The sequence below is a fragment of the Charadrius vociferus genome, unplaced genomic scaffold (genome assembly GCF_000708025.1).
Source record: "Charadrius vociferus isolate BGI_N301 unplaced genomic scaffold, ASM70802v2 scaffold179, whole genome shotgun sequence".
Taxonomy (NCBI): domain Eukaryota; kingdom Metazoa; phylum Chordata; class Aves; order Charadriiformes; family Charadriidae; genus Charadrius; species Charadrius vociferus.
In genome coordinates this window covers 469,994-497,537 of record NW_009650072.1, presented here as the reverse complement: position 1 = coordinate 497,537, position 27,544 = coordinate 469,994, and the positions used below count along the sequence as shown (strand labels likewise).

Below are 27,544 nucleotides of genomic sequence, written 5' to 3'. Positions count from 1 at the left end.
GGCTGGTTTCTGATGAGAACGCGCTCTGGATTCATGAAACACTGCGCTCCCGCTACGCCTGTCTCCTTCCCCGCACCCTCCCCCTCCGGGCTGAGTTCACCTGCACGGACAGAAGTTGCCAAAGGTAAAGGTTTCACTCCAGCAATTTGCAACCTCCTTTCAGCCCAGACTCTGCAATCCCATAACTGAGCAGATCTCTCTTGTGGAGCACCAAAAAAAGAAAAAGAGAGGGGGGCGGGGAAAAAAGGCGTGCACTGGGGAGGTGTTTGGGGAGAAGTGGGGGAGAAACCCACTTCCTGAAGGGAGAGGGGAGGCTGGGAACCTCAAACAGGACTGGTCCTTGGACAGTCTACATCGGTTGCCTTCCGTCAACAAGTGTCCGCAGAGCACAGAAGGTGAAGCCGTGGCTGACATGTTAACTTTTCGGGATAATTCCTGGTAGCAGAGCGGAAACAAGTGGTGTCGTCAGAAACACAGAGAGAGCATGAACAGAACAAGAAACAAAACAAAAGAAAACAAAAAAATAATAATAATAAAAAACCCAAAAAATCAGGAAGGAGAAAAAAAGCAAAACATTCAAAAAAAGGGAGGAAAAAAAACCAATCGAAAAAACCACAACCCAAGATCTGGTGAACTGGGTTTGTCATCTGTGCTACCTTTTCTTTTCTTTTCTTTCTTTTCTTTTCTTTTCATTCTTTCATTCGTTTGTTTTTGTGTTTGTTTCTGAGATATATATTATATATCATATATAAATATATATATGTATATATATACAGTCATTCCTTCATACAAAATTTGTCTATAGACAGTTTTGTACTGTTGTGGCAAGGTATATACATCCTTCTAGTTTAGAGGCTAGCTTGCTAAGGAATATTCTTTCATTCTTTCTTGCTTTTTTGTTTTTGTTTTTTCTAAGTTATTTAATTTTTTTATGTGTTTATTTAAGGTTGGTCTTGTAGGCCGACTGATGAGACCATCTTTGCCTTGTCTTTGCCAGCAGGGTACTTATTGTCTCCTCTAGACCCATAGTCATTAGAACCGGAATCGCTCCGCTTGCTGTTTGCGCTATGCTTGGTTGGCGTGCCGGGGGGATGGCTCACCTGCCCGTTCTTCTCGTCTGAAAAAAGTTGTTTAATTACGTCAAAGAAGTTACTCAATGGGCTGCCTGGGTACACAAAACAGAGGAGACAAAAAAAGAAAGAAAGAAAGAAAAGAAAGAAAAAGGGGAAAGAGAGAAAAAGAGGAGAGAAAGAGAGAGAACAAACAAACAAATGAACAATGGGGTTTTTAACGAGAAGAACATGATGAGGAGATCCAGAGCCACGTGCGTGGGGGTGTGTGGGGGATGAAGACAATGAGCAGGAAGAGGAAGAGTGTTTAGGATGGGACACCTACAGAAATAAAGAGGCTGGGAGGATAAAGCACCTAGGGCAAAGGTCCTAGTTTTCTCCTGAGCGGGGGGAGCATTGCTGTCTCACCTGGCAGGAGGACACAGTACTATGTGCCTGAAATAGTTCAGTCTATTACTTGGAGTCAGTTGGCCACTCCGCACCGAAACGTCAGTGAATATAATGCTGGATACAGGCAAATCCCATCTTACTGCTGCTGTTACAAACACGAGGTGTTTGGATGTGGTCACCAATTGATGCTTTGCTTTGCAGCCTTGCTAAGCTCTCTTGCTACACTGGCCATTAGGCTCTTTTTTCTTGCATTTTATTTCTTTCTTGCTAACCTTTCAGTCACTAAGCCTGAAGCACCTGAGCCCAAGGGAAGCAGCATTTGAAAAATGAGCTACGGCTGACATGAGTATTGCCATCTGCGTGTGTGGTTTGTGGCTTGTACTTGCAAGCTTCTAAGCACCTTCAGATCCTTCTCACAACAGGTACCTGGAAATGAAGATGCTGAATGCATTGTGGAAGCAGGCTGTTATGCATCTATTTCTGGGACCTAGCAGGGTCAAGAACGACTTCCTTATTGTCCTGAATTTATGTTCTCTCTACAGTACAGCCTCCACGACACTGGAGTTAGGAGCCAGAGAAGGGTGTAGGGTTGCGCGCTAGTAGAACAGATATCCCATTAAACCAGCCACTAGAGCAGGTTGCAGTATTAACATGGGTTGGGCGCCGTGCACATGAATACAATCTTTCATGCCATTTGGACCTCCAGGCAGCAGGGCTGGATGCTGTTAATCTAGTCCTACATCAGAGGATGTGCGGAAGGCCATACTTGAGGAAAGGCTCGAGGGTGCTACCAAGGGAAAGGGACCAGCTGCTACTGGAAAGGTAGCCTTTTGGGGGCATTTCTAGTCCGTTTTTATTTTCTTGGATTGGGGGATTAATTCTGATCAGGCGTAGGAGGGGTCACACCAAATTCGCTAAACATGGATATTGAAGTTTTTTTTATCTAAGGTACACCATGGAGGTGATGCCTGTTCATGATCATTAAAACCCCATGATGCTTTTCTCAGTATTGGGCTGTTGGCTCCATTGTTCTAACAAATTCAAATAATTTACATCCCACCTAAGTAATTTCATTCTCCAGCTCCCAGAAGGAAATGGGCTCCTTGTATCTGCCTTTCAATGCTGTGGCATACTTTGAAGAGTGGAATCTTTCATCCCTGTGATGGGAACGTTCAGTCAGGAGCAAAGGACTTCCTTCATAGCAGAGATTGCCATTTATCCACAGTTGGGGGACACTGGTAGCTTGGTAATATTGTATTTCCCTTCACTTTCATTACAAACATAAGCAAACCAATTACTACAGCAGGCAAGTACTTTCTGTGCACGGTAACTCATCTGAAGAGCTTGTTGAGTGCTTTCTTATTCTCTAATGGAAAATGCTAGACAGACATCAACTGCTCTTATACAAAGAAAGAGGAAATATATAGTATTTGTGCCCCGCAAAACTGAATGCGCTACTCCTTTTTTCCTGCCCTGTGCTAACCAGGTAGTTGCTGCTTTCCTCGGCATGTTAACAGGCATTGAGAAAAATCACATGGCTGGCATATACAGTGAAGGATCTCAGTCTTATTAATCTAATTAATTCCCTGTCTTCCTCTACCTGCTGCTTTGTGGTTAACTTACTGCCGGCCCTGGTTCTGTCTGTGCATTCAGTTACATCAATGCCACAAGCAAATGGCTGTTCATTTCTGGAAGGGCATCATTCACTTAACTAACTGAAGCCTTAGAGATGGGCCCAAACAAACAGCCAAGCGAAGCACATATCTCAATTTCTGGCTAAGACAAGAGCTATCAAACTCAGTTATTTCGGGGCCAGACCTCCATGAGCTCCACCTGCTTCCTTCCACATCTATGACGTCTATTTAAGAGATTTCCATAAGCTTCCCTAAAACTGTCTTAGGTTCTCCGCTCAGACTTGTTTCTATCTGCTCAGATTCATTTCTACTTCTTTTAGGTGGATACTCTTTTTCAATGAAAAGAAAGAAAAAAAAAAAAAAACCCGAAAGCAAACACTCAGCCTTGAATGCAGGAATGTGGGCAGGTCTGGTTCTTATGTGGCTTTGGACCCCTCATCTTCATAAGCAAATGGAGTCAGCAGAGAGAATGAAAAAGAGCACTGAAAAAAATGCTGGAGAGGGAAAGACTGCTAGGTTGGGAGAAAAGGGGAGGGGAATATCTCTAGTTATTCAGCTGAGCAGTTTATTCAACAAGCTTAGAGGGAAAGAAGAGGGCAGAGAAAGCAGGGCTCTGCAGGAATCGAGGAAGTTTTTTTGTTTTCACGTAGACAAGAACAGTAGACAAAAGGACAACTTGCAAGAATGAAGTCATAAAACATTTTTAAAATTATATTTATATATCTTGTATTTGCTGAGTCCTGATACAGGATTTTTAACCATGCTATTAAAATATGCAGCCCCTGTTTCATCCACCCTTTCTCCTCCCCATGTCCTAGCAGCTTTCAAGTGCCTGGAGATTTACTGCAGCAAAAGTATTTAACAGTCTACTTTTTTTTTTTTCCTGTATCACTGCTGAATTTCTTACAATCAGCATTTTCAGGTAAAATATTAATGGGAGGTAAGAAATCCTTAGGGATGTTTAAAGAGTGCTACTGAAAAATAAAATAGGCCATTTCACTAACCCTTTCCTTCCTTTGCGTTTTGTAGTATCTGTACTTGTAACTAAATACTAGGTAATAATGCTCTCCTATCCTGCAGTCAAGAAAGAACCGATCCTACACCAAGCCAATCACTGCATTGATGTTGTCTACATGACAGCTTGTTAACCCACTCTTGGGCTGGTATAGATACTGGTGTTTGGATAGAGAGAGTCCTCACATTTTTCTCTGGAGATATGTAAGCATGGGTCAGCTACGCTGGAAACATGAAAATGATGCGTGGTGTTCCTCCTCTTAGTTCTCAGTTCCCTTTGGGCTTATACGTCCAGTAAAACAAGACTTGAAAATGCAGGTGATGATGGATTAGAATAGCTTTTTCAGCAATGTTCCACTCCTAGTGCAAAATGTGTGATAGGCTCTTACACCTGTAAGTCCATCTGGGGCCCTCAAAAAAGCTGCCTCTCTTATTTCAGAAAGTGAGATGACATCCCATTTCCTCTGGACAGGGATGAAGGTTTGGCTTGCTGCTTCTTCAAAACTTCCCTGGTGTTTCATGCATCTGTAACTAAGGTCTTCTTTCCCCTTGAGAGCAAATGTTCATCAGCACAGAGCAAAGAAGGCATGAGGGTAGCCAGGGTAAGAAACTGTGAGAAGGATCAGAGGCAGGAGGGGAGGTTCAGAGCATTAGGTTTACATCTATTAGGAGGAGATGGACATGTGCGTTTTTGAGTTAGACCAAGGAGCTGTAATGCTGCAAGATGGGGAAGGGGAATGGGTTTGAAAACAAGCATTGAAGCTTATGAAAGGGTCATGTATTGAAGGGATGCTAGAGAACTATATTTAAGGAGAAGGCATTGGTTTGTGGCACCTGTGTGCAGCACTGTCACAGCCAAATATCATGAAAGAAGTCAAAATTGTGAATGCATCTGAATAGAACAGGCACTAAAAGGAAGGAACAGGGCTGGAGATAGACACAAAAATGTAAAAGGGAGCTGGGCAGGTGGCTTGTATCAACCCTCACAGTCCTCAGTATTTCATCTGTTGTTCTTGGGAAGTCTGTCTGACATTGACCTAGTCCCAGTGGTGTCACAGGTTTGAGAAGCAGAGTGGTAGTGGAGCACCCAAGTAAGAGAGGAAAGAGAAAATGAGGTGATTCACTCCAAGTACCAGAACTGACACCAGGAAAGGATGCACCTTGCAAGGACCCTGCTCTGACCTGGCAAAAACTCTGCCCTGACCTTGCCCTGACCCTCAGAGTCCTCCACGAAAAATAACAGGAGGTGGTGAACAAGCAGCTTCAGGACAAGCCTGGAGGCTTCAGTCACTGATTAGAGCCTGCTGTTTTGTAATATTTTAAGACAGTCAGATAAGGACTTGGTCCTCTTTTCACTGAAGCAAATATCAACATTCCCATTGACTTAATGGAAGCGAACCCCGAGGCACTTCCTTCTCCTGTGAAACCATCTCTCTCGAGTCTATGTATTTTTAATGCATTAATCCTTGTGGTGCTGAACACTAAGTTGCACAAAACAAATATGCCATCTGTGGGATTATCCTCTGCCTTTCCTTTCTGCATAGCCTGAGAAATTTTGGTTTTCTGCATTTTTAGCTTAGGCTTTGGGAGAAAGTGAATGGGAAAAGATAAGTCTCCACTGGAAATAGAGACACCCTCTGTCAACCTGACTTCCCATATTCCTTCCCCTGTTGCTTTCACATCCTTTCTGACTGTCTTCTGCCTGCCTCTGCTACTGAGGTTTTCTTCCTATACTCGTTCCTCTCTCTTTACCCCTTGTCTTTGTCATCCCTAGCTTGCTCTGTATTTCAATAGCAGCTGTGGTTTCACTGAATCACGTAACAGAAATAAAACTCCTTTCACCTAAAGCATTGAAGCACTCTCTTGGTGGGTGATAATCCATTCCCTTACAAACCCATTTTGCTACTTTGACAAACTTCTAGTCCCCTTTGCTAATACTAGGCATTTTTTGCCTGTTTGCTTGGTTTCTGTTTGCAGAGTCCCTTTTGCCTTTGAAAACAGAAGACTTACAATATAGAACCCACTCCAAGAGTATATGCAGTAAAAGGGATAACAGAAAGATAAAAGTGACCTATTCCTCTTTGTTTAGTTGTAATTATCATGTAGTGGTCTTCCTCCAGACTAAAGAGCCCCTAGCCTAGGCATCATACAAATACAAATCAGAGTGATGCCTCAACGACCGCTGAAGAAGGCTACAAAAAGAATTTTTTTCTCCTTTAATGGTTGTATATATGAGGCTTCCCTCTAGACTGGAGAAGGGTGACAGAAAGGCTATTGCAACGTCTTGCTGGAGGCCATCACACAGAACTTCCTCCTAGTCTATGAACCCATCCTAGGCCACTTGAAGTGAGCTGAAGAAACTGCAGAAATCCCAAGACGGGTACTTGTCTAAAAATCTAGGAAGTCAGGAAAGCATTTCAAGAGACGTGGTTTTTAGTGGATTTATAAACTGTCACAACAGATTGACCAGAACAAGTTTTCCCATTTTTTTCCCCCAGTTAGTTACTAAATGGGACGGTTGTTTTGATTTAATTTCAGTTTAGGACTAGTAAATGGGGACAGTCCACAGTACAACTCCACATTTCTTAGCAGGACACTGGAACTGCAACTGGGAAAGGTGACTTCCAAAGGTAACAAAAGAGCTTATTTTCCAGAGTCCTTAGACTCTACCAGTAAAAATGCCAACTGAAAACAGTGTTTGCAGAAAGAGACTGTGGGTAGGAACTACTCAGATTATCACACACTGTTAGCACAGGTGTCTGTGCTACCAGCAGAGGGCGGGAACTTTCAATCGCTATACACCTGGGCAGATCTGAACAACCAACCTCACATTTAAATACTCTATAACCTGTCCTTGTTCTTACTCCCCTAAAACATCCCGTGTCCTCTGCAGGAGTGTGGCCCAGTATTTGTGACTAGCTAGATGCATCCAGATGGCCATTCTGTCTCTATTTTGCACATTTTCTTTCTCTCTCTCATGCACACACAGAGAAGCTGAGATACAGTTCAGCCTCTCCTGTCACAGACAATATAACTGAGACGGGTAGCTCTTGGGTAACGAGTCAGAGAATGGTGAACACAGGCAGCAAAGACCCAAATAGATAGGCATATTTCCTTGCTGCTGCCTTCTGCAGCGCGAAGGCATGAGTAATTAATCAGAAAACAAACGTGTCTCTTATTGATGAATAGCTCTGGCCACATAACATTCAAAAAAGGAGACATGATGACTGAGAGGAGGGAATCATACATTCGTTTGGACAGCTGGTGGCACTGAAAGAGCAGGCAAGGATAGTGGTGGGATGAAGAGATGCCAGATTCTGTTGTGGAATCATACTGTTCTGGCAAGTTGGCTGGTAAAGGATTCAGCCCAAGAATTCTTTGTATCGGCCTGTCCTTTTACAAAGATCTGCCTGCACAAGTGTGTGCTGAGAGGGGAAGCTGACGACCTACACTCATAAAGCCACAGCAGATGATACTATTGCTGCTACCCGTTCTCTTAGAGACTTCTGATGCTTCATTCCAATTTTTCGTCTATAAAAATGTCAGAAATGTACTGGCACATAATAATATGATTTTATCCTTTCCGGCCAGATGGATGTTCAAGTATGATCTTAAGGGTTTTAAGTTCTCTGACCTGCTACTAAGGAGCGAAATGACCTGTGTATGCTGGTGAAACGTTGCCTCCTCCTTTCCTCTGAATCAATCCCCTCAAAATATGATTTAATCTTCAAATTAAATTTGAGATGGGAGGCCATCTCAAATTTAGCTTAGTAAACCAAGCAAATATTCACATGGCATATCCTGAAGCACTGCCTGCCATAAATAATGTGACTTTAATTAAGAGAAAGATATCTGTGTTTTCTGCATTAGATATTACTACAGAGAAAGAGGAAAAGATCTTGTATTGGACCGTAAAAATCTAGCCATAGCTGTCGAAACAGGATCTGACGTGTACCAAATAGTTCAATACATCTGGATTCATCTTTAGTGCCAAGTTGCCATTTTTGTTGCTACCGTCTTCTACAGTGCAAAAACATGAGTCATGAACTGGAAAAGAAATCTCTCCCCAACACTAGAATGAAGAGATATGACTACAGTGTGTGGGGAGTCAGCTATCCATTTGGACAGCAAAGGATACTCGTAGAATGGGCAAGGATAACTAGGAAACTTGGCTTAAAATCTTTGGAAAATCTTACTTATCATATTTATTGTGATCCACCCATTATGAATGAATATGTGATCTTTCAGGTGGGTCTTCTTCCTTTTAGCTCTCATGTGGGTCACAATTTAGACAGAAGAATCAGCCATGCTCAGAAAGACCAGTAGCCAGCACATTTTTCAGAAATGCTAATAAAAAACCATATTGTTCGGACTACCTCACAGTGTAACAGTGGTGAGAAGAGCCTTTCAGCTGTGAGGGCAGCATGCATTTTTTTCTGCAGGTTTCAGCGTCAGTGCCATCAGTTACAGCTTTATGCATGCAGATCACCAATCTCCTCTTCCATCAAATAGGTACTTCGTGATTAGCAGGATTACTCTAATTAATGCCAATATGGATCAGGATCACTTCCAAGAGCACCAGATCCAGATATTTGCTGCTGCTAGTAACACCGACAGTCTCTAAATTAGCATTCACAAAGCTACATGCTGCAATTGCAGCCCAAATGTCATGTAGCCAGTTTTAAACTACAAAATGTCTCCTAATTTCTCAAGTAGCTTGGGATGCTATTGACACGGGCTTGTGTCTGTATGAATCAAACTGTGATCGCAAGGAGCAAGAGAAGCCTCTACTGCAGTGCAGTTGCTCTGTGTGCACAGAGGATGATTGGCCATGGGATAAGGTCAGATGGCTCTGAATAGGAAGCTATGTCAAATCCTAAACACTGGAAGCAAGAGATTTAAGTGAGATACATTGGAAAGATATGAAAGGCGAGTGGATTTGCTGTGCTTCTGCTTTGATCGGCTCATTTTGGTGATAGCCACTGGTATACACAAGGATCCTTAAAGATTTTTGTTTAACTCTGGTGCCAGGCATCAAGGTTTCAAATTGTAAGCAGCAACACAGAGTAAAGATGAGGTCTTCTGGCCACCTGTTGTCACAGGCTTATGGTCTAAGACTGCAGGAACATATGCTTGTGCAGTGCCTAACACAACAGCATGATTTGACTGGAGCTGCACTAGTTACACATACTAAACTTTTCCTTCTCTTATCATCACTCAGTTCCATGGAAGCACCACTGACGTAACTGAAGACTTTCCTGAGACTCATGAGAGATGGAAAGCAATAAGCGAAGATGTGCCTTACTTGGAAATAAAATTCAGCACCAAACAGCTACAGTGTGGCAGCTGGAAAGTTTACAGGCTCCCTGGTGTTTCTCAGAAGGTAAAGTCAAGAATAAGGCAGGCTTTTCAGAGCTTTCTGCCAGCAGCCAGCACCTTGGTGAAACATACTTACTAAGGACCCCAAAAAACTGGGGATGGCTGGGAAGGGGAGCTATCAAAGGCCATACCCCAGCTTTAGTACTAAGTCAACCACCCAAAGAAATCCTCAATTCACTGTTTAAAGGACTTCGAAGTCCTATAAAGACAGACTCTTTTCTAAACAAGGACTATTGAAATGGCACTGTGGGCTTCTGTGTGGTGTATATCAATGGCTCCAGGTCCAATGTGCTCAATCTACAATGATACCTGCTTTCTAATTCCCAGCTTTGTGGTTGAAGCTGGAGGGCTTTCCAGCTTGTATATCATCTTGATTTGGGTTTTTTTGTTGTTGTTTTGTTTTTTTTTTTTTTTTTAATGTAAGGGCTCTACAGAATCTATTGGAACCTTATTTTCAATTACACAATCTATTCTTCAGTGAGATAGACAAAAATACCAGATTAGATGGTAGTAAACAGTTCTCTCAATCCTGGCTCAAAAGAAACAGAATCCAGCCCGTTCTTTTACAGCTGTGTTGATTTTATAAGGCTTAACAGCAGCACATAAAGTGGTAAAGCTTCTTTGTCACTAAACTGATTTGGCTCTATAAACACAGAAGGAATAGATCAGCTAAATTGGAAGGTATCGCTCCTATAGGCAGTTTTCAGGTTACAGCTGCCTTTTAAAGGTAAAGGTTTTAATTTTTACCAAGTAAAATTAGTCTTATGAACAGAAATTAAAGACTTCATGGAAACCAGTTTAGTCTTTCTGGCAATAGAAACGCCCATTCCCCTGCTGAAATGGGTGGAAACATAAAATAAAATATTCCATCCCAATGTGCATTTCAATTTTATTACGAGCCAAATAATTTTCTTCTGTTGTCAAATATTAAGAGTTGGCAGCAGTTTTCTAGCATGCACAGGTAGGGTTGATACAGCAGCTGTTTCATCATTTGGATATTGGCACCTCCTGTGACATACCTTTGCTGTTCAAAATTAACTTGTTTTTCAATACCAATGGCTATATGCAAATTCACTTCTCAGATTGATGACCACTGCTAGCAGAAGATGAGATAACATTTAAAGGACTGAATAAATTTGCCTTGCTGATAATTACAACATTCAATGGTTTCTAGTGGGTGAAAAGATATTCCTCATTCCCACCAGAGCTTTCACATGGCTGAAACAGGCATGAAGCATCTGATTAGCTCTTCCTGCTCCATTGTTAACTCTTTGGCAAAAATTACCCCCTGTGTTCAGTCTCAGAATATGGGATAATGATGAGGTCACAAAAACACATACTGTAGTTTTTCTTACACGGAGAGCTCCCTGTCCTCAAAGACATAGAGGACAGTTTGCCAATAAAAGGTTAATCATGCCCTTTTGCTCCCCTGTCTAAATTGTGGGTGAACTCTCCTGCACACGAAATAACTCTTCACTCATATAGGAGGGTGGAATTCAGCTTGGTGCAGTCACCATTGCTTATGTTGTGTGCGAGCACACCAATAGGAATATGATTTAAAGGAAGCAGCTCCATTAAATGCCTAAAACCCATCCTTTCTCTTCTCTGGATATATATATATGTGCTTTCTCTGTGCTGTAGCTGCCACAAAATAGTCTCTCTGATGGCATTCACCTTGTCGTCTTTGTCACTTGTTGGATTGATGCTGACACTGTGACAGCTGGAGGGCCTGCCTGAACTGGGAGTGCGCAGTAATGCTTTCTGTGTAGAGAACGCAGAGTACTGGCTGGTTACCTGTATAGCTCAGTTATCTTGCAAGCAATCAGTAGAATCAGCATTTCAATATTTTTGCATGATGTGAATGCCAGATCCAGGCAAGAAATAAAGGCTTGAGGGAGAAGAGAGATTTGCTGTCTAATGACTTCAAGAAGAAGCTGGAGGTCTGCCTGCAACTTAAATGAGTCTTCACAAGGAGATCAGAAATGGTATAACCCAGAAAACTCAAACAAGAAATCAAATGAGCTCCTTTCAGTGCAAAGGAAAAACTCCCACCAGCAAAGCTGCAACTTAAGTGAAAGAGATCATCTCAAATACAGGAAATGGGCCAAATTCTGCCTCAGTCACACGCACATAAACCTAATATTATCTTCACTATGGCAATCCTCCTTTGTTGTTCCAGACTCCCCAACTCCAGAACAACTTTCCTCAGTTTATGAAGAGATGACGCAGAAGTCGCAGGTCCAGCTGGAGAGGGGTACTAGCTCAGTGATCACTTCCTCAACAGCTTGTGTTCCCTTTCACAGAGATATCTGAATTCAATGTAGATACCAAAATGGAAATCCAAAGAGAACAGAGTCCTCCTGTACAGAACCTTTCTGTACAAGATATAAGTAATAAGACAAATGCCTCTTACAGTATTTGGGTATTTCCACTGTTGTATTTGGAAGAGTCAGTAGGGGCACAGGTAATGAAAGAAAGAATACAGTCCATAGAGGGGAGGGAAGGCAAGGGACAAGTTAATCAAAATTTGTGAAACTCCAAGCAAGTTGAGTTGCAAGTTTTGCAGGAAACTCTTTTTTTTTTTTTTTTTTTTTTTTTCCTCATTCCTAGCAAAATTCTGAATCTCCAGTACATTCACTACTCCTCCAGCTAGAGACACAACATCCTTCCCCAAGACTAGACTGGAACTATGACAACTTACACTAGCTAAGCGTCTGACAGAAAATATGCAGTGTGTCTTATGGAAGATTTAAAAGGTTCTTACCCTAAGGATATCTGGGGAAGAAGGGAGTGGATGCAAAAGGGAATTAAATAACATAGCAATCCTGTCTCAATAAATAGCGGGAAACCAAGGGAGACAGCAGCTAGCAGCGCAGCATTCAGCTTCACTGCCAAAAAAGGACTGCAGAATCATGAATCAAAGGCAGCAAGTAAACAAAAGAGGACAAAAAAAAAACAGGAAAGAAAAAGAAAATCACTGGCCTGGGTTACAGTGAGGGAGGGAATCTCAAGTGCAACACCACACATTTGTGCTATGAAGGGGAAAGCTGTGGTGGAGCCTGTGCATCTGTGCATGGATGGGGAGGAACAGAATAAGGGGTTATGCTTGTGTCCACCAGGTAAGTGAAAGACATAGTGGGCTGTTATGGGGTGGGTAGCCTTGAAAAGAGCGTGGGAGAGCAGGGATAGGGAAGGGGAACAGGTGGAAGGGACAGGACGGCGCGTTATTATGTTGCTCAGCAGGGGCTGGGGAAGGAGAAAAGGCAGAAGGGAAGGAAGTTCTTACCACATTTGGAAAGTCTGCCAGTCATCAACTCCATACAGTTAGTGGTGTCTGGATCATAGAGCGGAAAGAGGAGGGAGGGAGGGAAAAAGATAAAAAAAGGTTTCCATACCTCTGTGCATAAAGTAGTAACTCAGCACATTATTACCTGAAGCAGGAAACATATACACATCTTGGTCTTTACACAACCCAGGCCAAATTCTGCCACCCACTGTATGCCAGTGCAAACCTGGCCCTGTGACTGAGAGTGGATGCCGATTCAGTCCTGCTGCTCCCGCTCACCTCTCTATCATACCTATAGCTACAGGTATTTATGAGATGTGGGAAATATTCTGCCACCACATTAGCAAACTAAAATCCTTGAATATATTGTTTCACCTGGCCAGCTTTGCAAGTTAACCTGCAACAGCCAGGAAATGCCCAGCCAGCTGATCTACGTACATCGAAAATGGAGGAAATGGAGCCCTGTGTTATTGGACATAGAATGAGAAGGCTAATTACACAGCTCAAAACCATCTTTTAGACCTCAAAGGGTAATGTCCAAGTCCTCAACATAACTCTGCCTCTCTCATTCACATATAGTCTCTTACTCCTCTTGCTATCCATGTCAACATTCACAGGCAATAGAATTACTTCTAGAAAGGGTGGCAGAATCTGGCCCTAAGACATTACTGTCCACTTTGTGTATAGCTCCCATTGCCACAGCCTCTGAGTGCTTCTTACTCAGGTGTGATAAGCAGAAGGAGCTTTATGTGCCAGCTTTAAAGCATAAAGGACCAGTCCTGCTGGACACTTCCAAGTGGAACCTGCTGGCAAGCCAGATCTGCTGCTGTCAGCCAGGATTCCCTTGCATTTGGGATCTAAACCATTGCATCCATGAGTGCTGGACGCCCACTCACTGCTGAGCAAGTGGCTAACAGTTAAAGCACTCAGATCTCCTCTTCCCTGTCCTCTTGATGAACGCTCAGGTATTCAAGAAATAGGCTGCTTGGAAACATACACACATACGCTGAAAATCCCTAACTGCTAGGAAGCTCTAACCACTCCTTATCAGCTGAAAAGTCTGAAAGAGAGAGGGAAGGATAATTTCTTGGCCTTCCTTCCCTTAAATACCAAGAAAAGTAATTTCAAAAAAGAGGGGAGGGGTGGTGGATATGCTTGGGTAAGCTGAACCCATGCTAGAAGAGCATGGATATATATGGTTTCTGATGCAGCCAGGCCTGTGCTGCATAGATCAGCTGGGAAAGCATGGAGTAGAGAGGGCAGGTGCTTGCTCCAGTGATACTGGTCAAAGCATCAAAGCAGCAGTTATATGTTCTCGATCCCCAAGGTTAGAGGTGGGCTGGCGGAGGTCAATGGGAGATGATACCCATGGAAGGTCTCTCAGAAAGGCATAAGAATGAGAGAAAGGGGAAAAAGGAAGGAGGTGAAGTAGAAGAGAGGATTCAAGAACTGGAACGAGGTATCAGAGGTGTCAGCGAGTCCAAGAGTTTACCTGCCTTTGAAATTCTTTGGCTCATCTGACTGAGTGAAGGCAGATTAAGCTCCCAAAATACATCTCTCCCTGACGATGCCTAACAGGTTTAAGAAGTGCCTACAGCTGCTGATTGAGCCAATGACCAGAAGTCACAGTCACAAGTTTGTATCTTTTTTTTTCTTTAATAACTGGGAGAAGTTTGTTGTTTCATGCCATTTAGTGGTTCATGTTCAGCCCCCTCTGAGTCAACTACACCTTGTTGTAATGCAGTGTAATACAGATCTATAGTGGTAGAGCTCAGAGCATCCACCCAAGCATTAGCAGAAGTTACGCTTTGAAAAAAACCTAAGAGCAAGGAAAATCTCAAATACAACTGACAGATTGTTTCTGACTCCCACCTCCAACACCTGGAGGTGTTTTCCCCTCAAGTGTACCCAGACCGACTGGACATACAGAAACTAGCAGTCTGGAAACAAAAAAAGGTAGTATTTGGTTAATGTCAGAGTAGGTAAACATTGCGGCTGGTTTACGAAGATTCTCCTGAAATTGGTATTTCTGTTTCCTTGTTAATTTTAACAAATTAATAATAATCATATGTCCTTAAGTTAGTATTTCAGAATACTGTGTTTTTTCTAAGTCACTTGCAGTCAGCATAGCTCTTTTTAGCTCTTTTTAGGATTTCATTTAAAGCTAATTGTGTACAGGTCTATATCGTGTGATTAGAATACAAACTGACAGATCTACAACACGTAAAAAGGATTGTAACATAGGCTTTTTGACAGCCTAACATCTTGGGCTCTGTACCCTGTTTTGTTCCTAAAAAACCTAAATTTGCAGGTTATAGAATTGGTTTTGATGGATAAGGAAAAACACAAACCCTTTTTTGAAATACAAGACCATGGAAAAATATCAAAGGAACACTAATAAAACCTCTAATTTGTCTTTCTTAAAACTTTCAAACACAACTATCATTTGCATTCTCTATATTGCCATGGCCAGTCCCAGGAACTGCACAGGAATTTATTTTTTATTTTTAATGTCTTTCCAAGACATGATCAGGTTGTTTTTCCTCTATTCCTAAGGCATAGCAAACATGAGCACACCAGAAACAGTAGCTCATACCGCATCTCTTGAAAGACTAACAGTTAACATGCCTTCAGCTTCTTTGTTATAATTACTTAATACTTCTTTCATTTCCATCATATTGTAACAACTGCTTTAGTAAATACTCTATATGATAAAATATTTTAAAGTAGAATTTTCATTCTAATTAGAAAGCCTTAGTTTTTTGGCAGTCAGCTTCTGCTCATGGATAATAATCCATAACCCAGTGACTGTGGGATCCAGGTGTTATGCGAGGTAAGTAAAACCAGGGTCCAAAGGCCTGTAGCTGAGAAGAGTTGATGGGTCGTGTAACTGCATTTTTAATGTGTGCTGTTTAATTTTTTAATTTAAGCATAGTGGCAGTGTCAGATCTCAATCCTTCTGATGATAAGGCAATTCCCTATTTCATAGAGATTGCTGGCAGTCACTCATGCTTTGGATTTGACCAAGGCTCTTTCATAAATGACACCCAGTTCAGTTCATTAACAGATGGCAAATGCTCTGGTTAAAATAAGACCTTCCTTCAAAAGGCCAAACAAACTCTGAATCCATTTAAAAATGCTAATGTCCTGCTGAATTTTCTTTGCTGATCATCTTTTTTCTTTAATGTCTGTGTTTCTATCCTACATAAATTTCACAATCAAGCTGCCTGATTTGTGATGCTTCTGGTATCTCTGAGACTGAGACTTGTCCCAGCCCAGGCAATCTCACCCAAACAGCTGCTCCTCTGAGATCTCCAAATCCAGGGCTAGATCCCAGAAAGCACTGAGCATCTCCTGCCAGATGCTCATAGTCCCCAGTAAACATTTCCATTAAGGGAGATGATGTCAGGGGAGCCACCATTTCCTCTGGTCCAAGGCAGTTATCATTTAGATTGGAAATCCCCAGTGTTTGGGTGCTTATTTGAAATGCACTGTTCTCCTATCAAAACTCTGGAGAGTGTGGATGTTTTCTACATGCTTTATTTCAGGACTACTTAGTTAATTTTAATAAGGTCTGTTCAGTAATAATACTAAAAATAATACTAAAAATACTAAACCAGTGCTCTGCCAGTCCAGCCAGGTGTTACATGGCACCTTTTGTAGGTGGGAACCATGACAGCAAGATGGAGAGATTGCCCTGGACACTACAAGAGTGGTAAGACATAAAGGATCACACAAAATGCAGGAAACAAGATAAACCTGGGACCTGGATGAACTCCGGATAAAACTGACTTGCAGTCCAATTCCAAACTGGTATTTGCATAGCTGTTTTGAGTCTGCAGCTGGAAGTTTACCTTGCATAGTACTTTATTTGCTCCTTACTCCTTTTTCTGTCTTGATGATAAAATCCTTCACACACTTGGAAACCCTAAGCTTCTTACTAATTTTTTTGTAGCAAATTAGCCAACCTACAGTCTTGTGAACCAGAAAGATGAACACCCAGAATTCACAGATCAACACTCTAGCAAAGTTTTTTGAGTCACGTGAACATGTTTTACTTTTTGAGGTGTACACCAGCACAGTAAAAGAGCTTAGGTGCATACACAGAAGCTACGCACACTGAGCAAGAATTTGCACTGCCCTATTTTGGTCTCTAAACGCTTGTTTATGCTGATGAAAGGCATTTCCAGCAGTAACACTGAGATGCTCTGAACTTTGAGATGCCAATGGTTAAAATTCGATGTGAAGCCAATAAATATAATAAACAGAAAACCTATTACAAAGAAGTTATAAAAGCTACTTCACTATTGCTGATTGCCCAGAACATGGGAAAATGGGAAAAAATGAGAATATGCAGCACCTCACACTTAAAAACAAAGCCCAAAGAGGCAAGAAAATATTAGGGAAATAAAAATTGATACCCTGTGAATGATCACAGATGGCTTTTGCATGTCCCTATCCACCAGCTGTTTCTATCACTCTTGTGCAAAGGCATTGGAGGAAAACAGATTATGATTTAATGGAAAGAGTATTGCGCTGAAACAAAGGCACAAATCTGAGATATTTTCTTCCATGGAGAGAGATCCTTTTATCCCACCAAAGGGCAGTCCTGCCCAGGGATTACCTAAGTAGAGATTCTGAGTATAAAGCTCCGGGATGGAGCCATACATGGACAAGAGACAAGGCCAGCTGCTTTCATAGACAGTGATACTCACTCTTGATCCAAAAGGGACTGTCAAAAACTAGATGGCCAAAACCGTCCAGTGCTCTGCCTCCACCAGCAGCCACACATAGATATGCAGGAGAGTAACAGCAGGCCAAGCATACAGAACACTTCCTCCTAACGCTACCTCACTCTCTCATCGCTTTCAGGTCAGAGATTTCCTGAGCCTGCTGCGATTTCTCTGTTTAGAAATCCTCATGAAGATTTCTCTTCCAGGGAGTTGTCCAGCCTCTCTGTGAGTGAGAAGTACTCAGGGGAAGATGCGCATCTGCAAGCTCCTCACATTCAGAACCTGCTTCAGCGAGGAGTTCCACGGGTCTTACATTACATCTTCCAATATTTTTTTGGTATGTGGTTTCCACGAGTTTCATATGATGGCCTCTAGTTCTTTCATAGCAAAGAAAAAATGAACATTCAACCCCTAGCTACTTGTTCTGTGCCAGTCGTGAGTCTGTAGACCTGGTGTTGTCTCAGCAGTTATACCACAGAGGATTTAATGTCCTGAAACGTTAAGGTAGAAGGCAGATACGTTGCACTAAATTTGGCCAACTGTACAGTGGATTTTAGAAGTGTTACATTAGCTTTTGGGATAGATTTCATTTATTTACACACTTATTCAGGTAAGGGAGAGAAGCTATTTTCCTGCTTCAGAGTATGTCAGAAAAAATAAGCACAGCCAGTCTTAGGAAGGAAAAAAGGAAGTGAACGGAGGGATATCCAGGGGGAAGGGAAATTATAAGGTGCTCAAGTGTGACACAGAAACACATCTGCCTAGATCAGGTACATATCAGGCTCATACACACGCACACACACAGATGCATGGGCAACACGACATCTACAAACACTGTTGTGAGCTGGAGGAAAGGAGAAAGAGGAAAGTGTGTTCTGAAACCCAGGCAAGCCGGCTTAGTGGGCTGGCATGCTGCATAACAGATCAAAGAGGGGCAGGAGAGAGAATGACTATCAGTGCCATAGGCTTACTATGTCTTGCTGTTCTGCTTTATACTGTGTTCATTGAATCTTCCCCTTCTGCAGGTCTTACGTTACATGCATGCACCTTTCACAGATGGTTTTCATCATCCCACCTGTAATGGCATCTGAACTAAAAGTCAGGGGAGACAACCACACAGAGGATATGTCTGTGCACAGTGAGCTAGGAAAATCTCCAGTGCTGGGACAGTATCACTGGTCAGAGCCAGCAGTATCCTCAGAGCCACGGAGGAGGAGATTCAAAGTGAACTGTGAGCTTGTTCTGTGGCAGCAGTGGACTGCCTACAGAGTATCCTCAAACCATGAACCTGAATAGGAGTCTAACTACCACAATTCCTGTGAGGTGTTCAGGGTGGGAGTATGGGAGAAGAAGAGAAACACAGAGTAATTTGGATTGTTTCTAGTAAGAAATGCTGAGTAATTCCATGGCAATTTCTAGGAAGCTCTTGCACACATCTTCCCAACCACAGCCACCCAGCTAAGCAAGGTGCTGAACTCTTGCTGTCCCTTTATATCTTTATTTGCCCTTACTTTCTCACTGGCTGGGGATGTGAACCACAGGGCCTCCCTATTTTAATGCACAGGTTGCCTTTTCTTGGTAAAAATTTTTTTTTCCCCCTTTCCTTTTCTCTTTTCCTTGTACTGCGCTCCAACCTAAATTTTTCAGGTTGAATTATTTCTCTCTTTTTCAAGAGACTTGCATATTCCTGATCAGGTCAGGTGATATGATACAGGATAGCCTGGCACTCATGAGCTGTTGCCTGGATAACTCCCTGGCCGAGGGAACTCTCATTTTTAAGTTTCAAGAGACCATTCATTTTGGTTTTGCTCCATACAGAGTTATCCGTTCCACTCTGGCTTTAAAGATCAGCCTGAGTTTTCCCTGCTAGAACAACATGTTCTCATGTAGCTTGAGGCAGCAGAAAGAGATTCTGTGTCTGTGATATGATTCCTTCATTCCAAAACCAGAGCAAAACTGTAAGTCAGACACATTTCTCACAGCACAGTTTGCCCTAAACATCTCCCTGAGCCACAGTCAGATGAATGGTTTTTATTCCTGCTATAAATATATATATATCTTTCTTAGGGAGATGTCCTGCTTCACATGCAAGTGTGCAACAGGGTCCAAGTCTTTCTAGAGAGCCTCAGTAGTTAGCATATACTAGGGTGAAGAAGTTAAGAGACACCACCATGTTATTTACTTCTTTAACATTTTTTTTCCTTGCCAGAAAGTAAGTGTACACTTCTTTACTTAAGAAACGAGGAATGCTTGAACATTGTTCATGAAGCAGGGGTAATATGAACTAGACTCAAAGGATGCTTTTCTATCTAACTTCCCTCACTCCCACTTGGTCGCAGCATTTCCACAGAGGAAGGGCTGGCAGAAAATTCTGACTGCTTGCTTGAGTTTGATTTAATTTCAAAAGTCCAGACAACAAACACCTGAATCAACCCCAGTTCTACTATCCTCACCTTTCCTGTTTCCTAACAGAATAACCCATGTGCTGTGTGCCCTTGCAATCCAGTGTGCAGAAGGTCAGACAGTGCTGGAGGGCAAAAGCAAAGTGGAAAATAATATTTCCTGAACTGAGCATACTTCTCTATCATGTAGTGAGCATACACTCTTCTAGATGGAGGTACTTTATCTTCAGCTGTTAAAGCCACACTGTTAGACCAGAAGGATGTAACCCATATGTGCAATGAGCCAAGGATATCTGGGATTTAACTGCAGGATGAAATGCTGAATTCATTCCCGCACTTTTGTCTTGGCTAGTTCACACAAAGGTCAAGCATAGAATTATAATATTATAATACGTAGTCACTACCTTTTCATCATCATACAATGGGAAAATTCTTCTCACTCCTCCTGCCTCTTTGTTTTCTTCCTGCAGCCTCTGCTTTCTGCCTTGCTCCTATTTCTTCCCATATCTGTACATTCTTTCTGGTTCTCCCCATTTTTCCTCCCTTGAAGCAGTCCCAATAGCTAAGCTTCCTTAAGTTTTCAATTTTCACCTTCTTTCTTTGTTCTGTCCTTTTAAAGGATAGAAGAGTTAAGACTGATTTTCTTTTTTTGTTCGGGGGGTGTGTCACCACTAGTGTTCAGAGTGAACATTTGCTACATAATGGTGGGATGAGGCCAGTTTCTGTATTATCAATTCAGGCTGCCTGCAGATTCAGACTGATGTCATTGCACAGGGTCACACGCATAAGGCTTTCTTTACCACCATGAGAAATTTGAATTTACTTTAAAAATAGATAAAATATAGCTTCTGCAGAATGTTAGTATATGATTTGTGCTGCCACAGTATTGGGCCAAGAATTTGACCCCACTACTGGAAACTATTAGCCACCTTCTGACCATCTGAAAATGCTGCTGTTAATTAATGGCTAAGTTAAACGTAGCTCTCAACTTTGTTCTGGGACCCTCTGAAGTTGGATGTTTCTAAAGCATAGCTGAAGGGTTTGAAAATCAGGTATCTTCTAGAGCATGTCCCTATTCTGGGAGAGTTTGGAATCGGAGAAAATCTGGAAGATCTATTGATGATACAGCTTTTGATGGAGAAGTGGGCAAATGGCTCTTTGGGAGGGAGGAGGGCAGAAGCTGTTCAACTGGGGAATGCGCTGGGAGCATTGGAGTGGGAATGAGAGAGGGAGGAGTAGGGTGGGTGTGGGGAGTTACTGCTCTGTCTGAATGGAGCTCGTTTCTTGCTGTAATCAGAGGGATGGCCTCCCTCAGCCTCCTGGTACTGAGAGGCACTTCACCTTCCTGTCCCTGCTGAAGCAAGGTGCTCAACAGTAGAAACTACTTACCTGATAACTGCTGCACTGAAGGCTGGTCATGTGTGCTTAACAACTGTGCCTGAATGGTTTCTACTACCCTCTTAAAACGACGGCTTGGACCTGTGAGGAAAGAAAAGGCACAAATGGCTGTGAGAGGAGCGGGAGCTGAATCCTCATACAACCCAGGCTGGAGGGAAAGGATCACAAGCATCTTCCCTTCAGTCTTGTCCCCAGACTGTTTGTTTGTTTGCTTTGTGCTTTGCCCTGTGAGGGGCATGTGGCCACCCAGAAGAAAAGGGTGATTGCATGTTTCTGTCAGAAGGAAGAGACAGTTGAGATGCTGAGACCTTTGAGTGAAACAAGGAGACAGTACAGGGAGATACTTCCAATCTGACGCACAGAGAAGCCATTTTAGCACTAATCATGGTGGTGGCAACTTCATCTCTTTGGGAATCTCTTTCCCTCCCAGCATTTCCATCACTACCAACACCATTTTTGTTTCTAAAGTCCTCCTTGCCCCTGTTTGAATTTTCCCCTGAGGTCAAGACAGTTATATTCTTTCCCCTGGCAGAGCTCTCTTTGCAGGCCTCTGTATCAGCGAGGACAGAGCCAGCTTGCACCCATTTTACAGCTTTGCCACGGTTACCTGATAAGAGTGTGAAAGTGACAGAATAGATCCCGTTCTCCTTCTGTGCCTCTCCCCCTTCTGTGTATGTTATGTCCACCTGAAACTTCACTGGCTTCTGGAAGACAGCAGGACCTCCTGTGGACTTATATTCTGCACGGAAACTTGTCTGTGAGATGACACTGTGACTGAGGCTTGGAATCTGAAACAGGTTGGTAGAAGGAGATAGTAGAACCAGAGCACAAAGGGAACAAAATTGCAAAATTCTATTTAGAACAGTTCATATTTCCAGAGTGGATAAGATTTGCTGCGTTTGCTTCTGGACTTGATTTTGTAATGTACAGAGTGTTCTTGTGAAATCAGTACGAGTGTAAGTTGCTTGGCACTGCAGAAGAATGCACTGCTCCTTACAGGACTGACCTAAATTTAAAGGTTGAATATTGGTGGAATACCCAGCATGCTTACAAATTTACACATATTGCACAACTTCATACACTCTGTCTTTCTTTTCCTACTCATCTAACAGTTTTGATAAATGCCTTTTGCTGAGTGAAAACTGATATTAAGGGAGGGGGCAGAAAAGACAGTGGGATATAAGACTGGATAAAAAAAACAACCACCTGAGTAACCTGATCCTGTTTTGAGCAGGAGACCTCCTGAAGTCCTTTCCAACCTCAATCATTTGGTGACTCTATGATATCAAACAGACATCAGGACACCGAGCAGACACTTAGACAAGTGCCTGGGATATCTGCAGGGAAAGCATGCCTGCAAATAACTTACCCAAACCACAATCTCTATCAATATGTAAAAGAACTTTGAGGAGCTTTCTGGTATCACCCAACATCTGTATCTTCAGACCTGTGGCAGAATTTACTAACTACCTAATTTTCAAGCAGTTACCATTTGCAGTTCCTGCCAAAATTTAACATACTCACATTCTATTTATTGCTTCAAAAAGGACCAGATTTAAAAAAAACCAACCCTAATCACTTGGAAATCTGGCCTCTAATTTAGGAGGAAAAATGAAGATGAGTTCTTTGAGAAGCTGACTTAAGGACTTACTTAGCAGGCTGTGACAATGCATTTAAGTTTGAAGTCGACTGTGAGAGACGATTCATAGGCTTTGCATGCAAATCATTACATCACACCTCAACCCATATGTGGGGTATGCACAGGATCATCAGTATAGACAGTAGTGCACAACACGCCACAATATAAACCCACAAGCACAGCTAAATGCATGAAACAGATATGCTAACATGGCTGCTTCAAACCAATCTGAGATGGATACCAGTGTCTGATGCATGCTACTATACTGCACGTGCTCCTTAAGTACCATTAAAAGGCTGTTTTTCTGGAATAAATTCATTGCAGCATCATAAAGGCTAAAAAGGTGTGCGGTATTTTGTGGAAAATGGTATCAATTTAATAAACGATATAAGAAATTAAGTCTCCTTCTCTTAATTCTATTGAAAAAAAGTCTAATTATGTTGTCAACTACCTTGAACTGAAAAATCTCTCAAATTAACTTTACTGTGCTGACTCTTTCTTCATTGGTACTTCTAGATATCAAGAATAAGGACTTCCTATAGGAAAATAAGACAATTTCCCTCTGCTTTCCTACACTGTAAATAAACCTCATCTGCAACAACTGACACTCTGGTCACCAGACGAAATTACCCTTCTTTCTGCCATAAGGCAGTGAAGAGGAGATTTACAGTAACAAATGTAGGTGTGAGACAGGATTTTTGTCTGACTAAGGTGGTGGAGGGAGACCCAATCTGATGCCCAGACAGTGACTGTAAGGTTACTTTGAAAAAGCAGCAAATCCCCGTCTTGATACCACACCAGCAGTGTGCTCTAACTGCAGTGATATTCCAACCTGGACACCCTGCCAAGAAGGCTGAAATCTTTTCTCACCTTAGAGAGTATTATCTTCAGTTAGAAATTCAGACATAGTCCAGTGGAGGCCTGAATCAACTGGTCATGTAAATTAAATTCACAGAGGATGCATTTGAAGGAGCAGAGACCCTCCCCAGTAACACATGGCACAAGGAATCCTGGAACTGACCAGTGAGCAATGTCTCCAAGAGGGTGGGGTGACTTACCGACAGGAAAGCGTGGACAATATCAGCCTTAATGGAGCTTAGTGGTTTGTCCTTAATGACCACAAAAATCTGTTCTTCTTTCTCCAGGTTGATGAAGTTACCGAACCAGGATTTTTTGGCAAGCCTGATGTGATGAAAAGAGAGAGACGGTTTAGAATATTGAGGTCTATTTCTTACATACCTCCAGCTAGAAAAAATAATAAAAAACACACAAGGAAGTTTTGATAACACTCCAGATGTGATACTGTTACTAATAGCAAGTGGAAAACGGTGTCAAAGGACATCTAGAACAACATTTCACTTAGTGGAAACTATTAAAGTGACGGACCACACAGTGTTAGTCTGGCAGCATGGGTGACCTGCAATGAAAAATCAGTAGCAATGGTAACTCTTTTGACTGAGCCAATATACCAATGAATACTGCACGTATAAAGTGCATATAAGCCAGGTGACGCATTTCTGGTTTGTCTCTGGGGATCTCTCAATTTCTTGTGAGAATATGAGGATGCTGCTAACACAGGGATTTAAGTTCCTTCCCACCCAATTTCAACCTCTTTGGTATTCTGGGACTTAGAAAGTTCCTTTTCTGAAGGTGTCCTGTTGGGCTGACACTACAATCACAGGATCTTGCTTTTGGAAAGCAAGATGTAGGTTTCGCTGGACGTCCTGTCAATGACTGTAATCCACTCCTATGCAGAGGGCCAGGACAAAGACTGTCTCATTCATTAGTCCCATTCAGGGTGTCTATATAATGAGTGAACTCTGGCCATCCTACAAAGGCATGAATTTTCAGTACTAAGAGAGATGACATCAACACTATGCAAAACACAGTTCAGGCTTTCCACTGACAGCAGTCCAACTTCACAGTTCCTTTCCGCATCAGATGGTGGTTTCATCATAAAATGAAACTGCCATTTTTTCACACTGATGGTATCAGCAACTGTTATTTTGCTTATTGTTTCACCACCTCAATGCACTTGATAAAGTCAAACAGGCTAAAGGAAAAATGCATAGACATGAATGTTATAGGAGGGGCACTACCCAGAACTTGAAGGTAGCACCTCTGATGTGTAGTTTTGAGGGGAGAGAAGATGATGTCAGCCATCAGGTACAGCCAAAAAATTGCTGGGCCAACCTAAACCTAGGGAAAATTCCACTGAAATCAGCCATGTTCCAGTAGGGAAGAATTTAGCATGACAATAGCAGAAATGAAAAGACCTGACACCAAAAGAGTTTCTTTCCTCCACTTTATAATGCTGTGACAAGTCCAGTTTACTGTATGGCAAGCAATAGGCTTTCACTTGTTTTGGAGGACATTCACCACTCAATGGAAGAAGACAACCTCTCCGACAAGGAGAGCCATCTGCAAAAAGGATTACTATACACCAGCTTTCCAGCAAAGCAATAAACAGCTGGAGAGAGTTATAAGTAGATTCACTTTCCATGGCAAAGACCCAGCCTAAAGCAGAATGAGGAAAGGCAGAGACTAGGAGAGAGAGAAGCAAACTAGGAAACTAACTTGAAGTTTAGACCTTCGGGATGAAGAACAAAGCCGCCCATTTAATGCACACAGCAGAAAGACTACAACTGGAAGACAGCTCAGCTGTGCAAATAATCATTTGCTTCTACTTACTGCAGGCAACCAAAAATAAGAGTACAGAAAGATTCACTTGCAATTTGGTAAACCAGTGCCCCCTACTCAATTAAAGTGGGCTGGAAAACCGTCACTCCCTAAAATATTCATAGGCAGCTGTAACTAAGCCAGTGAGCCAGAGATTAGCATAGGGAGCAGTAAAGAGAAAGGGCCTCTCATTTAAATGGGTCGTTAAGGAACCAGGGTTAGAGTGTGAAAGGAAATTACATACTAATTAGCTCATGTGTCTCACACACACCATAACAACTCCGCAAGCCCCTGGAGAGCTGGGGCAATAGCTCCCTGCATGTAAAGGGTCTATGCTCATTAGTAAATTAGCACCTGGTTATCCATCTAAAACGGCTGGTTGTCTTAGGCTTGTATGTATCATAATCTGAACTGGGGTTGGCTATATGGACTCCAGGGGCCCAGTGTATGTCACGCATGGAAGCTGCGCCTGGAAAAAGCGTGCATATTTAATTGCAGGTCTGCCATATTAAAATATGGCTTTTCATTTTTGTATTTTCATTAAAGTTTCTTTGGCCCTTCCTTTATAGGTCTCTTAACAAGCACAGGTTAAAAGGGCCTCAGAACATAGGGAGGTTTTCTGCTGTTCAGCTTGGAAACTTGGTCTGGAGTCTCCAGAGCCCAGCTGGGCTCTTTTCTTCGGCAAGGTTATCACCAGTAATACTGACTCTGGAAGATTCACTGATAGCCTGGGCTACGCTCCAGCTTGTAAATCACCAGAATTCACTAAATAATTTTGCTGCTGTCGCATAAGATGGAATAGATGCCAGTGGCCTCTCCTGTTCCTGGAATGAACAGAATCAAGACATAGCACACATGCACTGGCTTTTCTCCCCGAAATTGGCAGAACTAGCTGTGCTCATTCACCCAGGGAATAGGCTCACTGAAGAAGAGGGGGCAGCTTTGGAGTCACATGACATAGTAAAGGTTTCCCTCCTCTTAGAGAGTGTCAAGCGCTACTAACTTGGGTTAAAATGTGTAGGAATCAAGGATCCTCAGCACCCTGCATGGGATGCTATAGCATCTCACAAGATCAGTCCGTAATCAGTAAAAAATGTAGTTAAAATTAACAATCTTCTCTTGTCATGGCAAACCTCCTAAGGCGGAGGGAGACAGGAGATATGCGTGGGAGGCTGGGTATGTAGATTACTCTAGGGAATCTAATCAGGTGTCCAGTTGATGAAAAAGCAAATAGATTAGCATGAAAATGGAGGCTAGTGCTTTATTACTTCACACTGAATTTCTCACTGCTATAATGTTGTTCCTTTTCCTACTTTTGGAGTGTCTGACGGCATTGCCTTCTGGCGAGCCTCACTGTCTTCCCTATCTGTCCCTCAGCGCATGGATCTGTAACCTCCAGAGGTTTACCTGCTTGGCATAAATAACAGCATTTCTACTCAAGCAAATGGAGCTTTGCAGGTTTAAAGCAGCTGGAGCTATGTCTCTTTAAATGTCATCCCTAACACATTTTCTAGGACTTTTTCATATGAGAAAGAATAGCATTACTCAGACATGTCAAAGTGTATTACCTAATCATCAGACTTGTTAAATGAATGGCAGTCATTAAAGAATGCTGTACCAGAGCAAGGACATGTATTTTTATCTTTCAAGCCACGAGGTCAATGAAACTCTTGATAAGGATATCTTATTTCTTACAGAAAGGAAGAAAATACTAGAAAAAAATAAGACGTGGAAGTGGGCACTGAGCAACAAGACATCTATTGTTAACATATAATCCAGTTCATTATTTTTTATGACTTTTATTATGTTTACTGCAGGGTGCAGCCCAATTGAACTCATTAATTTGGCAATTATACAGAAACAGAAAAAAGGGCCTTAGGCTTTGACTTGCATCCAAACTGCCTCAAATGACAGGCACTA

At 42.3% G+C, this 27,544-nt stretch overlaps 1 protein-coding gene across 3 annotated transcripts in view; it reads right to left on the bottom strand.

Annotated features, from left to right (window-relative positions):
- Window positions 1-570: 570 nt before the first annotated feature.
- Window positions 571-27,544, bottom strand: part of BRSK2 (BR serine/threonine kinase 2) — a 330,924-nt gene continuing 303,950 nt past the window's right edge. Inside the window, exons 16-20 of one of the 3 annotated variants that reach the window (XM_009891982.1) lie at window positions 24,004-24,127; window positions 21,914-22,094; window positions 21,298-21,387; window positions 12,774-12,821; window positions 942-1,165 (exon numbers count right to left, since the gene is read on the bottom strand). In XM_009891982.1, the coding sequence (XP_009890284.1) occupies window positions 942-1,165; window positions 12,774-12,821; window positions 21,298-21,387; window positions 21,914-22,094; window positions 24,004-24,127 (667 nt within the window). Of the gene's footprint in view, window positions 1,166-12,773; window positions 12,822-21,297; window positions 21,388-21,913; window positions 22,095-24,003; window positions 24,128-27,544 lie in introns of all 3 variants that reach the window. The other 2 variants (XM_009891983.1, XM_009891984.1) reach the window with 2 other exon arrangements.